The 16,652-nt window shown below is 38.9% G+C and overlaps 1 protein-coding gene across 1 annotated transcript in view; it reads left to right on the top strand.

Moving 5' to 3' along the window:
- The window catches only part of LOC126473890 (intraflagellar transport protein 122 homolog), a 228,456-nt gene extending 217,435 nt beyond the window's left edge, over positions 1 to 11,021 (top strand). The window contains exon 24 of the mRNA XM_050101231.1: positions 10,007 to 11,021. Within this exon, the coding sequence (XP_049957188.1) occupies positions 10,007 to 10,120 (114 nt within the window). The 3' untranslated portion in view covers positions 10,121 to 11,021. The remainder of the gene's footprint in view (positions 1 to 10,006) is intronic.
- The last annotated feature ends 5,631 nt before the right edge of the window (positions 11,022 to 16,652 follow it).

Genomic DNA, 16,652 nt, shown 5'->3' on the forward strand with positions numbered 1-16,652 from the left:
TCTTATTGTATTGCCTTCATTTCAAGTAGGACATTGAGTACTGATGGAAATTTACACCTTGATTTCTTCTCCCACAGTCAACTGCCCATCTGTGTATGTTGAATAAATATGTGAACAAAACATTTTAAAACTGAACTCTTTCCATAATATGAACAATATTATGCAAACTGTGACACATTTTCCTTGTAAATAAGTGCAACAAATTCTACCGTAAGTGTACATTGAGTGGTCTATGTAATATGCATTAATTGTTAAATAAAATTGCAAAGAGCTTTCTTTATTGTAGTGAACTTTGTGAATGCAATTTTCTTTGCTTTATCAAGGGCTGTCTGTAAGTTGATATAATTTCTGCGTTTATTTAAAAATAATATCATACATGTATATCACTAGGATGGGTATCTGTAGCAGTACTCAGCAGTTTGCATCATGTGACATTTTTATTATATGCACTATCTCATCAGCTGCATCCAGGCACCTCTAATTATCATGGAATTGACCACTGGATGTCACGTGAGTGGATCCACTAGGCAACTGGGAGTATTTTGTGGTCAGTGGAGAAGCAGAACAGGCCAGTCAGGAGAGCTCTGTTACTTCAAATGTGGACTGTTCACTGAATGTCACATGTGTAACATATCTAACAGGGGCATTTCATGCCTTCTAAAGCTGCACAAGTCAACTGTTGATGATGTGGCCATGAAGTGAAAACACAAAAGAAGAACGATGGTTATACCAAAATCAGTCAGATCTCCTGTACTCATAAACAGTGATTGCTGAGCATTGCGGAGGGTTGTTGTAAAAAAACACATGAAATCAGTGGAAGGAATCACTAGTGAGTTCCAAAGTGCTACCAGCAGTCCATCTAGCTCAATTCCTGTGCATAGGGAGTTAAGAAGAATGGGGTACAATGGTCGAGCAGCTCCTCGTAAGCCATGTATTTCTGTAGCCAGGGCTAAGTGACTCTTGAGGTGGTGACACCACTGGACTGTTGATGATTGGAAATGAATGACGAATCACACTGTACCCTCTGGCAATCCAATGGAAGGGTTTGGGTGTGGCAGATGCCTGGAGAGGGTTCTCTACCATCATATGTAGTGTCAACAGTGAAGTACGGAGGATGTGGTATTACTCTTAAGGGGTTGATTTTGCGGTTAGCGTGCTTAAGAAAACATGAAATTCAGAAGGATATGAACACATTTTACATCAGTGTGTACAGCATGCAGCAGAGAAACAGTTTGTAGACAATGACTGATTGCATCGGCATGACAGTGCACCTTGTCATAAAGAAGAACCTGAGAGGCAATGGTTTCTGGACAGTAACATTCCTGGGGTAGACTGGACTACCCAAAGTCCCAGCCTGCATCAGTTGGAACACTTTTGGAGTGAGTTTGACATCATGTTTGCTCCATACTCTGGTAGTCCATTCAACAATGGAAAATTAGGGGGAAACAATCTGGAAAATTAGGGGGAAACAATCACTTACAGTAGAGTCCCATTAATCCGAACTAATTGGGACCAGACCTGGTTTGGATTACCGATTTGTTCGGATTAGCCAGAATTATGGTGACAAGTTTCTAGAATGAAGTATACAAAGCAGATAAGTAGGTACACCATGGTAACAAATGGGAACAAGTGTGGGAACAATGGCTCACTCTCACTCCCTGCCCTTGTTGTTGTGCATTGTTGAGACGTTTGTAGTGTCTGAGGTCAGTGCACTGCCAGTTCACTCACAAAGCACTTGGTTATCTTAGTTATCGATCGCAGGCACACATAACACTTGTATTGTATTCATTCAGGTGTAGTGGTATACATGTTTTCATCATGAGTAAACGGAAACATACAACGTTAACTCTCAAAGAAAAACTGAATGCACTGAAGCAGATAGACAGTGGTGAGAATGTATATAAACTGGCAACGGAACTGGGCGTTGATAAAGCAACCATTTGTGATTGGAAGAAGAATCGAGTGAAGCTTGAACAGTCCTGTGTAATGTTTTCGGGAAAAACACTCGAAATTCGGCAGACTATGAAACAGTTGGGTTGTTTGGGGGAAGAGATCAAACAGCGAGGTCATCGGTTTCATAGGATTAAGGAAGGAAGTCAGCCGTGCCCTTTCAAAGGAACCATCCTGGCATTTGCCTGGATCGATTTAGGGAAATCGCAGAAAACCTAAATCAAGATGGCCTGACGCGGATTTGAATCATCATCCTCCTGAATGCAAGTCCAGTGTGCTAACCACTGCGCCACCTCACTCGGTACCACTATGAAACAGTCCCAGTATGACAGAGTGGATGAAGCTCTTTTCCTTTCGTTTATGCAGGAAAGAGAAAGGGGAACTACTTTGAGTGTAGCACTGGTTCAGGAGAAGGCTGTTTACCTGAACAAGTTAATGAATGGTGATGAGTCTTTTAGTGCGAGTACGGGTTGGTTGGACAGATTCAAAAAACGTCACGGAATCCGTCAGCTAACAATTACTGGAGAGAAGCTTTCTTCTGACTGGGATGCAGTGAAGGAATATTTGGGTAAGTTTATAAAAATGATAAGAGAGGTAAAGTATTCTCCCCAACAAATTTATAACGCTGACAAGACTGGCCTTAATTTTAGGGCTGCCAACAAAAACCTGGCATCAAAAGCAGAAGACCATGCTCCTGGTTTTAAAATGTGCTAAGATCGTGTGACTATTAGCATGTAGCATCACTGCTGGTAATCACAAACTGCCATTAATGCTGATCAGCAAATCTGCTAGGCCAGCTTTTAAAAACTGCAACATGAAGTCCCTGCCCATATATTATCGCAACCAGAAAAAAGCATGGATGGATGGTAAGCTGTTCAAAGAATGGTTTCATGGCCAATTTGTTCCCTCTGTTTGGCGGTTTTCTAAGGAAAATCATATGTCTCGCGATGCAATCCTTTTGACTGATAACATGCCATCTCACCCCAGCACTGACTGATAACGTGCCATCTCACCCCAGCACTGAGGAATTACGTGATGGAGAAATTGTGGCAAAGTTTTTGCCGCCGAATGTTACACCACTTCTATAGCCAGTAGACCAGGGCATACTGCAAACATTAAAACTGATTTACAGAAAACAACTTTTAAGAATGCTGGTCCAAGATAATAGCATTCCTTGAGTGAACAAAATAAAAAAGACCAATGTGAAGGACGTTGTTTATTGGGTCACTGAGGCATGGCAGAATATTTCAGAAAATACTCTGAGAAAATCGTGGAGAAAACTGTGGGCATCTTTTGAATTTCAGGACAACCTAGTTAGAGTGAAATCTACTACAGATGATACAGACAATCCCTAGATGTGAAGAAGCTAGTGAAGGAGACGTTAAATGAGAGGATGGCAGCAGATGGAGTATGTGTGGAGAACCTTACTGACTCTGATTTAGTTGCTGCTGTGACTCAAGACCAGGAAGAAGTGGACTGCTGTAACGGAAGTGACAATGAGCCTGAAAGCAACAAAGGAGAGCTGGTGCCACACAGTGACGCAGCAGAAGCCCTTGACCTCGCGCTACGACGTTATTTGGAGCAACAGCCCACTGCTACACCTGCTGATTTGATGTTTATGAGACAATGGCGCAACTATGCGTCACGTAACAGACTGTCTTTTATTATACCAGAAAACAATGACTGAGTTTTTGTCATCTAAAAAGTAGGGATAAAATGTCCGCTGTATTTTAGTAAGTTTGACAGCTTTTCTTTCATTGGTGTGCATTGTTTAAACCTAATGTTTTCTTGCCAATTTTTCTAATACATGCTTACTGTACTCTGTAAATTAAAATAGTGTGTATGTACAGCAGTTTACTGCACAGTTATCTCTACTTAGACTTACATTTTTCATGTTCGGATTAACTGAACGTTCGGATTACAGGTGGTTCGGATTAGTGGGACTCTGCTGTATTTGCAAATGCTGATGAGTACCTTTTTATATGGGCTAAAGTCGGCAATGGCAATTGTAAAATAAAGATCAACGGTGACTGTATGTTGTATTATAGACAATAAAGTTTGTCCTTTCCTTATCTCCCGTGAGATACATACTAAAAATCCTGATTCGTGGGGTGTGAGCATTGGGGTGAGGATCATTTAAAGGTCACTTTTTTATTTTTATTTATTTTTTTCCTTGATTAACTCAAAAATTGTGGCTTCCAGTGAAAATTTTTCCTAGAATAAAATTAAAGTACACTATATTTCATACAATAAAGGTCCTACTTATTTTCTTTCTAGAACTAATAGTTCCTATTTGCAGGGGATGTAAAATCACACATCATCAAAAATGGTGTTTTAATAGTTTAAAATGAATATTTACTGTTCAGTCTCCCACAAGTCCAACCCCTCGTCCTAGTTGTAGGAGGTGGGCAATGGCATGAAGTAGGGGATTGCCTGTAGGAGTGAGGTACAGTGAGGACTGGGTGTGCCCTGGGACTGCTACGATAGCATTGAAGGTCCTACAGGAACCCTGAAACGTGATGGCTAATGGAGCTCTGGTGAAGCTATGATAGGCCCAGCAAGCTAGTAGTAGATTATAATTTCCGATTTCAAAAATAGAACAAGCCTCAGAAAGGACGAATTTAATCGACGACGAACTGGCTATAAACAAAGACTAAGATTTGGACCACTAAATATACAGACATTGACTGGAGAGTCGGAGGAGACGGTAGACATGAAGGAAAGAAGGAAGTTATACCTATTGGGATAGCTGAAACGAGATGGAAAGGAGAAGGAAGAAGAGGACTGAGGAAAGGCTGTATTGGAGTGGAAATGAGGAGTGAAGGTGAAGTAGAGTGGGAATAGTAGTAAGAGATGGATTAAAAGAGGAAATGAAGAGAATAAGGGATAGAATGATGAAGATCAAAATATCACTCATGGGGATGATCATAGAGGCAATACAAGTGTATACGCCACAGGTGGGTTGCACTTCTGAGGAGAAGCAAGAGTTTGAAGAGGAAATGCAAAAGCAGATGGGAAGGAAGAATGTGATAGTAATGGGGGATTTAAACACACACGTTGGAAGAGAAAGACAAAGCTGCAAAAGTGTGCTTGGACCAGAGGGTTGGGCCTGCCGAAATGGGGAAGATGGAATACTATTGGAGTTCTGTCAAAGAAATAGCTTGCTGGTTGGGAACTCTTGGTTCAGGAAATGAGAAAGCCACAAGATTATCTGATAGAGTCAAGACTTAAAGAGAAAGTCGATAGTTGACTACTAACTGTATGATAGTGAGATGAATAGGAACATCATTGACATTAAGGTAATACTATCAGAGGCCTTGGATAGCGACCACCGTTTGCTGGTAATGAACCTGAGAAGGACTAAGGATAATAAAGGGATTGAAAACCAGGAAAGAGGTATAAGGGTATGGAAGTTGAAGGAGGAAGAAAGCAGGCTACAGTACCTACAAGTAGTAAATGAAAGCACCCCAAAGGATGAGCCAAAAACAGTTGAAGAGGAATGGGGTAGATTCAAGGGGACATTAGTAAGTGGTATGGAAGCAATATGTGGGAGGACAAGCAACAAAAAGAGATGGAAAGAATCACTCTGGTGGAATGATAAAACAAAGGATATAGTACAGAAGAAGACAAGAGCCTTTAGGGTATGGTTCCAGAAGAGAACAGTAAAGACGAGAGAAGAGTATCAAGCGAGAAAGAAAGAAGCAAAAAGAGTGGTGGCGGAGGAGAGAAGAAAGTGGATGGCACAGAGGACCAGAATGATTGAGGAGGATAGTGAAGGTTCAAAAAGGGTGTTATATGGGATGATTAAAAGTAAGAGGAAGAATGGTACGACAGATTATGACCAAATGCTGAACAAAAGCAGTCAAGATGTAGAGAATAAGGAGGAACTCAAGAGTATGTGGAAGGAGTTTTTTGAAGAACTCCTGAACCCGAATGGAGACCTCGATGAGGAGGAACAAGCCAAGGAGAAAAAAGAGGAGGAAAAGCAAATAGAAAAAGACCTTACATGGGGAGAAGTGGAAGAGGCATTGGGCAAGGTCAAGGAAGGGAAGTCACCGGGTCTGGATGAGATGATGAGAGCAGCAGGAGAGGTGGGGGGGGATACAATGGCTACATCAAGTAATGAAAATTGTGCGGAGACAGAAGATGATCCCAGAAGACTGAAAGAAGGGAATAATTGCCCCGATCTTTAAGAAGGAAAATAGAAAAGAGTGCAAGAACTATCGGGGGATAACATTGATGAGTTGGGCAAAGACTTATGAGAAAATTTTGGAAGCACGAATTTGGGCAAAATTAGAATGAGGGATGAGAGAACAACACCATGGCTTCAGAACAGGAAGGTCCACAGTGGATCTAACTTTGCTGTAAGACAGCTGCAGAAACAGCTTTATGAATATGGGATGGGTCTACTAATGACCTTCCGGGACATTGAGAAAGCATATGATAGAGTACATAGAAGCAAAGTGTGGAAAGCCCTAGAGAACAAAGGAGTAGCAAAACATACTATTTGGAGGATAAGGGAAATGTACCATGGAAGTGTGTGAAAGATCAGCTTGGATTGAACAGAGCTACAGTGTTTGCAGATGATCTGATGATTTGGGGGGAATAAGGAGGAGGAAGTACAAGAGCAGTTGGACGTATGTGAATGAACAGTACAAGAATATAGGATGAAATTTAGTATAAGTAAGAGTGAGATGATTATCACAACAAGAATGAAGGAGAGAGGAACAACTGGAATAACAATTGGTGGGGAATTGAGGAGAGTGGAGAGTTTCAAGTACCTAGGAAGCCTGATACAGGAAGATGAAAAAAACGACAGAGAAGTAAACGACGGGGCAGAAAAGCAGAAGCATTTCGGAAGAGTGTCAGAAGGCTGATTTGGAGGAAGGAGGTACCCCAAATCAGCAAAAAGATTATATACCGGTCCTACTATGTCCCAATCCTTACATATGCATCCGAAACCTGGGTTATGAAAGGAAGAGAGAAAAGCAAAGTACAAGTTAGTGAGATGAAATTCTTGAGGAAGAGTTTTGAAGTGACAAAGATAGACAGGTTAAGAAATGGAAGGATCAGAGAGTTAATGAAGATGGAACCATTACAAGAGGAGACAGAGAAATCAAGGCTGAGATGGTATGGGCATGTTAAGTGAATGGAGGAGAAGAGGATACCCAGGAGGATACACGAGATGAAACTGGGAGGAAAGAAACCAAGAGGAAGACTGAGAGACAGTTGGCTGAAAGGAGTAGAGGAATGTGTCCAGAAGAAAGAAGACTGAACCTAGGTGAAGACAGAGAGATGGTGGCAAGACAGAAGACGATGGAGAGGCTTATGTTCCAAATAGACCTGGCCAGAGGCTGGAAACTGTCCAAGATGATGATAACAAAGATGATGACTGTTAAATGAAGTGGTTTAAGAACAAATATTAAGTGTGTTTACCATGCCTATCCACAGTAGAGTTGTATTAAGGGATAAATTGTGTTCTGGAGGTGTAAGAAGGTGGGATGCGGTGAAGGGTTGAATCATGAAGGAAGGTAGGTCACCTGATAGTGGCCACGCATTTCCGTCTTCCACAGATCATCAAACAGAAGAAGGACCAGATGATTCCCCAAAAGTCACAACAAACAACTACATGGCGTTTTACAAAGTTATACCCACCCTCCACAGCACACCTTATGAATCACTGGTGACACAGTGCACATACATGCCAGGGGGTTACTTATTTTCCACTAAATGCAGTACTAACATAAGAAACATTTATGGAATCTACATACATCTTTGCACCCTATTCTACACTGCTAGAGAAGAAATTGATTCTTAGTCATTCTGTACAGCAGTTGTAGCATCCTTATTTTTAATTTATTAAATGAGTATTTATTTGTAATTGTTAAGTGGGATTTTATGTAAAGTATATTCCTATAAACAATAGCTGAGAAGTGCTTAATTTGTAAGTGTGATGTTGTCAGTGATCTATGTAGTGTTGGAGAGAAAGGGATTGGATTGGTAAATGTGGCACCTTGTTGCTGTCTGTTGTTAACAACTTATTGTGAAACCACATAATTGTGTTGTAGTCACTTGGTGATAAATTAATGTTTGACCAGAAAGATGCCGTACTTCTCTCATCACTAACTATGTTACTGATAGACTACATAAATCTTTACCATTAAGGCATTGTTAGCACTTGTAGAGTGGGCTACACAGAGTGGAGCCATTTAACACGCATCCACAGCATATCTTCCGACAGTATGGCATTGATCATATACAAGTCTAGATCAGTAGTCTGTCGTAATGCATTGCTTGACTTACGTTGCGATGTCTGAAGTTCCATAACACCTAGGTGTTGCAGAGCAAGATAATGAAGGCCTCAGGGCACCTTCAAATCTTAAGACAGCTGAGGTAGGGGGTGGTACATTCGATACTCCTCAACTTGTAAAAATTATTCCAGTCAGTGATAGTGGAGATAATGTAATCAAGATTGTCGAACACATATTGATCGCATGTTACACTGAGTACAAGCTCTTCAGTGTGACAGACAGTTGACAGCTCACATTGTTCAACATTTTTATGTAATATCTCGCTTAACAACTGCAAATAAGCAGTCTCTTAATAAAGTAAAAATAACTCCACTGCTTGCAACTTAAGTTCAGGGAAGTTATTTTGTCTATTCATGTAAAAGAAATGGATAGAAAATGCTATGGAGGTGTAATCTGATTGCAAAATGGAAAGTGAATAGCGCTCATGTTGGGGGAAGTTACCATTCCTGGAAGAAGGATACAGCTGCCGTACAAGATGACTAAGAATCCGTTTCCCCTCTAACAGTGTAGAACAGTATGCAGAGATATACATATATTCTGTCCACAAGTGTTCTGGTGTTATTATTTAACTGCATTCCACATAGTATCATTGCACTTTGTGGGAAATGAATACCCACTGACATGTCTGTGCACTGTGTTGCCAGTGATATGTAAGGTGCGCTGCAGAGGGCCAGTATAGCTGTGTGAAACATTCTGCAGTTACTTGTTTTGACATTGTGACATACATAGAGTGACGAATCACTGGCTTGTACTTTGGTTTGCAGGACTATGAAGGAGGGAACTGCACGACCAAATCTAGCAGTCTACATTCCCTTGCAATCCCCCCCTCCCCCCACCCTGTTATACCTCCAGAACACAGTTTATCCATTCATACAGCTCTACTGTGATTGGACATGGTACACACTTTTAATATTTGTTCTTAATCCACTTCATTTAACAGTAAACATTAATTTTATATCCTTAAAACACTTTTTTTAATACACACCAATATGCGAGTTTTCCAGCCCCTGCAATGCAGGAACTATTAGAAAAAATGAGCAGGATCTTTTTTATAGGAAATTTAATTTTTTACTGGGAAACATGTGTCGCAGAAGCTGTAGTTTTGAGATATTCAAGAAAACCATAAAAAGTGAACTGTAAATGTCCTCGCACTCCCACACTCACATACTGCTGATTTGGATTTTCCAATGTTATTTATGATATTCCCTCCGATCACTGTACAAAAATTTGTGACTACACAAGATTTTCCCATTATTCAGCCTTTGTTTAATCTTCGTTGACTAGGCTACAGTGTCCAACATTACTACTGTCTGTGGTTAAAACAGGCTCTTGAGGAAGAATGGACTGTCATTCCTCCACAGACTTTGAGGTACCTCATTAAAAATGTCATGAGGAGAGTTCCAGCCTTAATGAAGGTGTACACCAGTAGCTATCCAGATACTTTTGATCAGATAGTGTATGTTGCATACTGAAAAAGGACTTAATTGCATCTTTTTACCCTAAAGCAATGTTAAGATCACAGCTTAATGAATTTGCTTCTGTCAACATAATTTTGGTCTGCAGTGACGTCATTGGGCAGTAAAGATGGCTTGTCTTGATGCTACGCAGAATCTGTATGTATCAAGTTGTTGTTCATTTCTGTCCACAATATCTTTGTTTATGAATGGTTTACATTTTCACCTTCATAGTAACTTCGTTAGCAGTGAAGCAGCTGGTGACTGAAATAAGTTATTTTTCTTCTTCAGGTGTTCCATGTTGATGACTATGAACTTCAGGTACTGCTGAAAGGACACTGTCCATTCTGCAGGTATCAGGAGAGACAATCATCGAGCGAAACCGAAGATAATAAATTGGTATAAAATGTCAGTGCACTCCCCACCAAACAGCCTTGTGCCATTGAAACAAAAGAGGATAATGTGGCACAAATATAATGTAGGAATAATATTTCTCAACACATATATTGATTGATAGAGCATTATTGCATATATTTGTCACTGAAATGTATTGTAGCCACAAAGCTATGAAAGTGGGGACAACTTATGACTTTTATATAAGGCTCATGTACAGACAAAAATTACGCACATCAAGACTTGAGTTACATTTTTAATGCATTTATTAATGACAACTTTGTTTCCTATGATACTGTTTTTTCACTGTAAAATCTTATTTGCATCATCATCCATGCTGTTTGTTTGTCCCACTAATCAAAGTCATTAAATTATTTGAGATTTATGTTGCTCTTGTAAAACTAACATTCAGGTGCAGCTTCTGGTTTCCATAAAAGGCTAGGCTGCAACATTTATCAATCGAAACTAACCTAGACTTTGAGCTACGCAACACATCATTCTGTTACCAAAGCCAAAATTTGTGGGTGGGGGCACAGTGTCACACTCCAATCAAAAGTTTACATATTGTATCTTGCTTCCATTTCATAATCAATAACTAAATAACATGAAAAGCTAATGTCAAGATAAAATCTACCACAGCACATTTTACCATTAGTGTCACATTTCCTGATGCTTAACAAAATTGTACAAAAACACTCATTTTGGTGAAATATTTAATGCTTTTTATGTTAACTTTGCAGCACACTTAATGGTTTCCGTGTTTTCAGTTATAAATCTGAAATGTTTAGTGTTTTGCCTGCAGTGTTTATGAGATCATGTGACAAAACAGTGGTGTTTCCATGACATCACTGGCCTTGTGCTGTGATTGTGATTTTTGGATGAATAAATAAATACTGAATTGTGATTGAGTCAAGCATTGACAACAGATAACATCTAATATTACAGAATGTACTTCTGTTAGATTAATAAGAAAGTCTCAGAATCTATTAGAAAACCTGAAATTGAATAAAAACAAGTTGGGGACAACAGGACACGAACAGTGACACTGCAACTCCGCAGTCCACAGCTGTGCCTACTACACTACCTTAATCTTTTGAATATAAGTATCTTACATTATATGATTCCTGATAGGTCATTAACTGACATTTGATTATAACAAATAGTATCAAGTATGACACATTTTTGATACACATTCAAAGTGCCATTGCCTTGACGCAGCATATTTTTCACAGGCAGCTTATAATATCAAAACAATGAAATACGAAAATTCTTTAACATCAGTATGACATTTCCCAATTTTCTTGCAATAAGTCATACCAATAATGATGCATTTTTGAGAGATCCTCAATGTGCTAGTATTTTGAAGCGACATTTATTCACAGGATGTAAGCTATAATATAAAACCCAATAAACATGGGCTTCTGCTGATTAGGAACAAAACTTAATATGGCATCTCCCAAGTTCTGCTTGTAACATTGGTCAGCTAGGCGAGGGGGGGGGGGGGGGGGGTCCCCAGAAGTGTCACACTGCTATACAGTAAAATAGATTCACACATTCACCTTACATTATGTAGCCAAGGGCCACACATTACAAATACTGGGTTGTGTACAGAACTGCTGACGTAACTTAAGTGGAGTAAATTGTTTGTGTACAGTTCATAGAATAACAGGTACATTTCTTGTTAAGCAAGTCATAGCCCTATCGATATGTGCTGTCGTTAAAACTACCTCATGAAGCTTACTGTAAGGCAAAACCATAATAATATTAATAATCAGTGGCAAATATCCACCCCTTTTCCACTCATTCATAAGTTCAATTCCAAAAAACCATATCTGGTTATTAAAATAATTTTAAAAGGCATAGTAAAACTACAAATAGAAATTATAACTCCACTTTTTTGAGCATTAATATACATAAGTCGTGCATATAACAGGTTATTGATGCCATTAAAATTACCCTATATTAACATAAATTAAATATACCAGTCGGACATGGTGACAGGATCCTTCTTACATCTACAGTTATTAAAATGCAATATATGGTGAGGAAGGTATGTACAACATACATATTTATTTTCAATACACATATTTGGTACATACACACATTTGCATATACTCATGAATACAAATTTCAAATTGCAGTGAGCTTCTGTATTTAAACAAGATGGCAATTGTGAAGACAATTTGTCGACAGTGCTGACACACAAACACGGTAAAGTATCTCCACTTCTGAAGGCATGAACACATATCTAAGATTCACAACTGGTTATAAATTATATCATTTAAAGAACTTAAAATTGCAATTTTTATAGGCTTTGACTTACATATGTTGTACTTGTGGAAGTTCATTAAAAGCATTGGGAACAATTTATACAGCAACGAAGTGTATATAATTGGAAAAGTCACATAGCGATGTGATGTGATTCATCTGTGGAAATGCTAATGTCACAAATGTGCTGATGAATCACTGTTATTATAGGCATGAGCACACACAATAAAATTAACAACCATTTTAACATGACATTAGTAAAAAAAATTAAAACTGTAATTTCCATTTTTACAAGTTTAAGCAGCAAGCACTAAAAGCAATCACGGTAGTATGACAAATACGCAACAGTAATTCCCTTCAATTATTATCGGATGTGATTCATTATGATAATAATGTGATGGCATTACACATACTGGAATAATTAGTTCCCATTATCACTCATTGTGGAAGAATGATTTCAAAACCTCAAATACTTTCAGAGTGTAAACATGAATGACTTGCAACAAATAGAACACTTTATCTACTATTTGCAAGTCAACTGCAAGTGCCAAGAACATTGTTTTAACTGATGCAAACCAAGTATTGCCAACATCTGCAACTAGAGTTTTGGAATATTTACACAATTGTTTTGAAATGAACAAGTTGGCTTTAAATATTTAAAAAACTAATTACATCAATTACAGGAAAACAAGGTCACAGAATGACCTGGACCTCAGAATACAAAATAAAGAAATTAAGAGAGTAGCTGTCACAAAATTTTTAGGTGTCGGCATAGGAGAAAATTTAGATTGGAAAGCCCACATCCACTATCTCGCTCGCTAGCAAGTTAAGTTCTGCTTGCTTTGCACTACATGTAATTAGTATTGCGTCTAGTACACAATGTAGCAGAACTGTCAACTTTTCCTATATTCACAGCCTCACTTTTTAGGGTCATAATATGACAAATCTAAAAACCACCTTCACACTACAAACACAAACTGTTATAATAATTACAAACAGTTCAAGGCTAACACCCTCCAAACAGCTATTTCAGCAGCTAAATAATCTATCTTTACCATGCCTCTACATACAAAAAAGTGTAACTAACACAAAAAGGTGCATTGAAAATTTCAAAACCAACTCAGATCTGCATTCACATAATACAAGAACGTGCAATGATATCCATGTAAAAAGAGTAAGCAAGGCTATTACACAGAGATAAACAAACATTCAAGGTACAAAATTGTGTAACAAACTTCCAATACGTATAAAAGAAGTGAAAAAATTGTCTATGTTAGAGGAAGCAGTATCCAAGTTATTAATGACCAACTGCTATTACAGTGTAAACGGGTACCTTCAACAACCTAGTAGCAATTAATTATATTCATTTATTATGTTGTGAATATAATAGAGGGAAACATTCCACGTGGGAAAAATACATCTAAAAACAAAGAAGATGTGACTTACCAAACAAAAGCACTGGCAGGTTGATAGATACACAAACATACACACAAAATTCAAGCTTTCGCAACCCATGGTTGCTTCGGCAGGAAAGAGGGAAGGAGAGGGAAAGATGAAAGGATGTGGGTTTTAAGGGAGAGGGTAAGGAGTCATTCCAATTCCGGGAGCAGAAAGACTTACCTTAGGGGGAAAAAGGACAGGTATACACTCGCACACACACCCATATCCAACCGCACATACTGCTTGTGTCTGTGTATGTGCGGTTGGATATGGGTGTGTGTGCGAGTGTATACCTGTCCTTATTTCCCCCTAAGATAAGTCTTCCCGCTCCCAGGATTGGAATGACTCTTTACCCTCTCCCTCAAAACCCACATCCTTTCATCTTTCCCTCTCCTCTCTTTCCTGACGAAGCAACCGTTGGTTGCGACAGCTTGAATTTTGTGTGTATGCTTGTGTGTCTATCAACCTGCCAGTGCTTTCATTTGGTAAGTCACATCATCTTTGTTTTTAGATACATTTATTATGTTGATACTATATGCCATAGTCAGTGTCAAAAGTATTTTCAGTCAAATGTTTGCTATGACCTGAATTAGTACTTTGAACTGAAGTGTTACAACTAGTATGTGTTTTTATTTAAATCTTAACATAACTCCATAATCCATGAAAAATATCTTTTTTGTAACCCATCAAAGTTATATGTGCTGTTTTAATGGAAGTTTGTGTAGGGTACTGTGAACTCTTGTATATATACTGTGTATTTTCCAATAAAACGTGTGCAATGTAAATTGTCTCTGGGTGAATAAACTACTATTATACATGGGGCAAACAGAGTGATAAGCATCAATTTTTTTTCACTTATACACTGTTAAGGGAATACTTACACAATTTAAACTGAGACTTTCTTGAAACTACTTTTGTCCGATCACATGAAGACACCGCAAGAGCCACCTGTTATTGTACAGACACTGTGTATAGTAAGTTGTCTTGTAGCACTACTTTCATATATGCTTCCGCCTTCTGGGTATCGACATTTCAGCTAAGATCTTATACATCATACATATTTGAGAATAGAACAGCAGGCAGTAATAATGGGTAACATCCATACCTGCAGACGCTGTGTAACTACTTCTTGCACGGCCAGCTACAGGTTTGGCTAATAACTACATCAGAATCATCCATCTATTGTACATTATAAAGCAACTATAAGAACCCACTCAAACTTGTTCCATTTGTTTAACAAACTGTGTGGGTTTCTCTTCTTTTCAATGAAGATTTCTAATTATTCCAATATTTTCAGCATTGGGCCTGACAGGTCAGTGAGAGTAATAATAATGAGGATATTCCTAACAGTTAGTTAAATTACATGCTCACAAGATGCTAAAAGCTGTTTACAGATTTAATAAATGTACTAGCACTAAAAATAGCATCCAATATACAAATACGGTGGTGGATATAAATATTCCAGAAGATAACAATATTTGCATTCTGGGATTTTACAAATGAACCAATCTGTTAAACCTTAGAGATAATTATAACATCAAAAACAATCAGTTATTGTTAAAATTATTTAATGTGTGCGAGTGTATACCTGTCCTTTTTTCCCCCTAAGGTAAGTCTTTCCACTCTCGGGATTGGAACGACTCCTTACCCTCTCCCTTAAAACCCACATCCTTTCGTCTTTCCCTCTCCTTCCCTTTCCTGATGAAGCAACATTGGGTTGCGAAAGCTTGAAATTTGTGTGTGAGTTATTGTGTCTGTCTACCAGTGCTTTCTCGTTTGGTAAGTTACAGCATCTTTGTTTTTGATATGTATTTTTCCCACGCGGAATGTTTCCCTCTATTAATATTCAAATTCTTTAATTGAATAGATAAAAAATCTGCTCACCAAGTTGCACCAGAAAACACACACACACACACACACACACACACACACACACACACACACACACACAAAAAAAAAAGACTTATGATTGGCAAGCTTTTGCAGCCAGTGGCTCCTTCTTCAGGTGGAAGGGTTGAAGGGGAAGGAAAAAGGGGGAAGGAAAAGGACTGAAGAGGTCTAGGAAAAGGGGTAGATTTTGGGGAAAGTAACCCAGAACCGCAAGTCAGGGGAGACTTACCATGCGGGATGAGAAGGAAAGACTGTTTGAGACTGCTTTGGACGAGATTCAAAAACCTGAGAGCTTAAAGGTGGAAGACAGAGTAATATGAAAGAGAGAGATTACTACTAAAACACTGTGCACGAGTTAATAATAGTGAGAAGCTAAGTGCATCGTAAGTAATGAAGGTGGGAGGGGCTGATGAAAAATAGACAGGAAAGACAATGAGAGATGTAGAAGGCTGCACAGTGTTTACATAATAGCTGGTATATGGCGTGTGTCATTTCGCAGGTGGCTCTCCCTTTGATAGTATATGTTTTGCCAGTAACGAGCTATTATAGGTGGTGGTAGGAGGGTGCATAGGAGAAGTCTTGCAGCGGGGTAGGGTAGGGAGATGGGTGTAGAAGAAGCATAGGGTCTGACAAGAATATTGCGGAGATTGGGAGGGTGACGGAAAGCTGTTCTAGGTGTGGTGGGCAAAATTTCGGACTGAAAGGATCTCATTTTGAGGCATGATTTTAGGAAATCATGGCACTGTCAAAGTATATGATTAACACATTCCAGACCAGGATAATACTGAGTCACCAATGGTGTACTCCGAAGCTCTTTTGTGGAGGGATCTGCAGTACCAGGTTTGGATGTGATGGCCCGGTAAATTTGCTTTTTAACTAGGCTGGTAGGGTAATTCCGTGCAGTGAAGGCTGAGGTGAGAATGGTGGTGTATTGCTGTAAAGAATC

The sequence above is a fragment of the Schistocerca serialis genome, chromosome 1 (assembly GCF_023864345.2).
Source record: "Schistocerca serialis cubense isolate TAMUIC-IGC-003099 chromosome 1, iqSchSeri2.2, whole genome shotgun sequence".
In the NCBI taxonomy this organism is placed as follows: Eukaryota; Metazoa; Arthropoda; class Insecta; order Orthoptera; family Acrididae; genus Schistocerca; species Schistocerca serialis.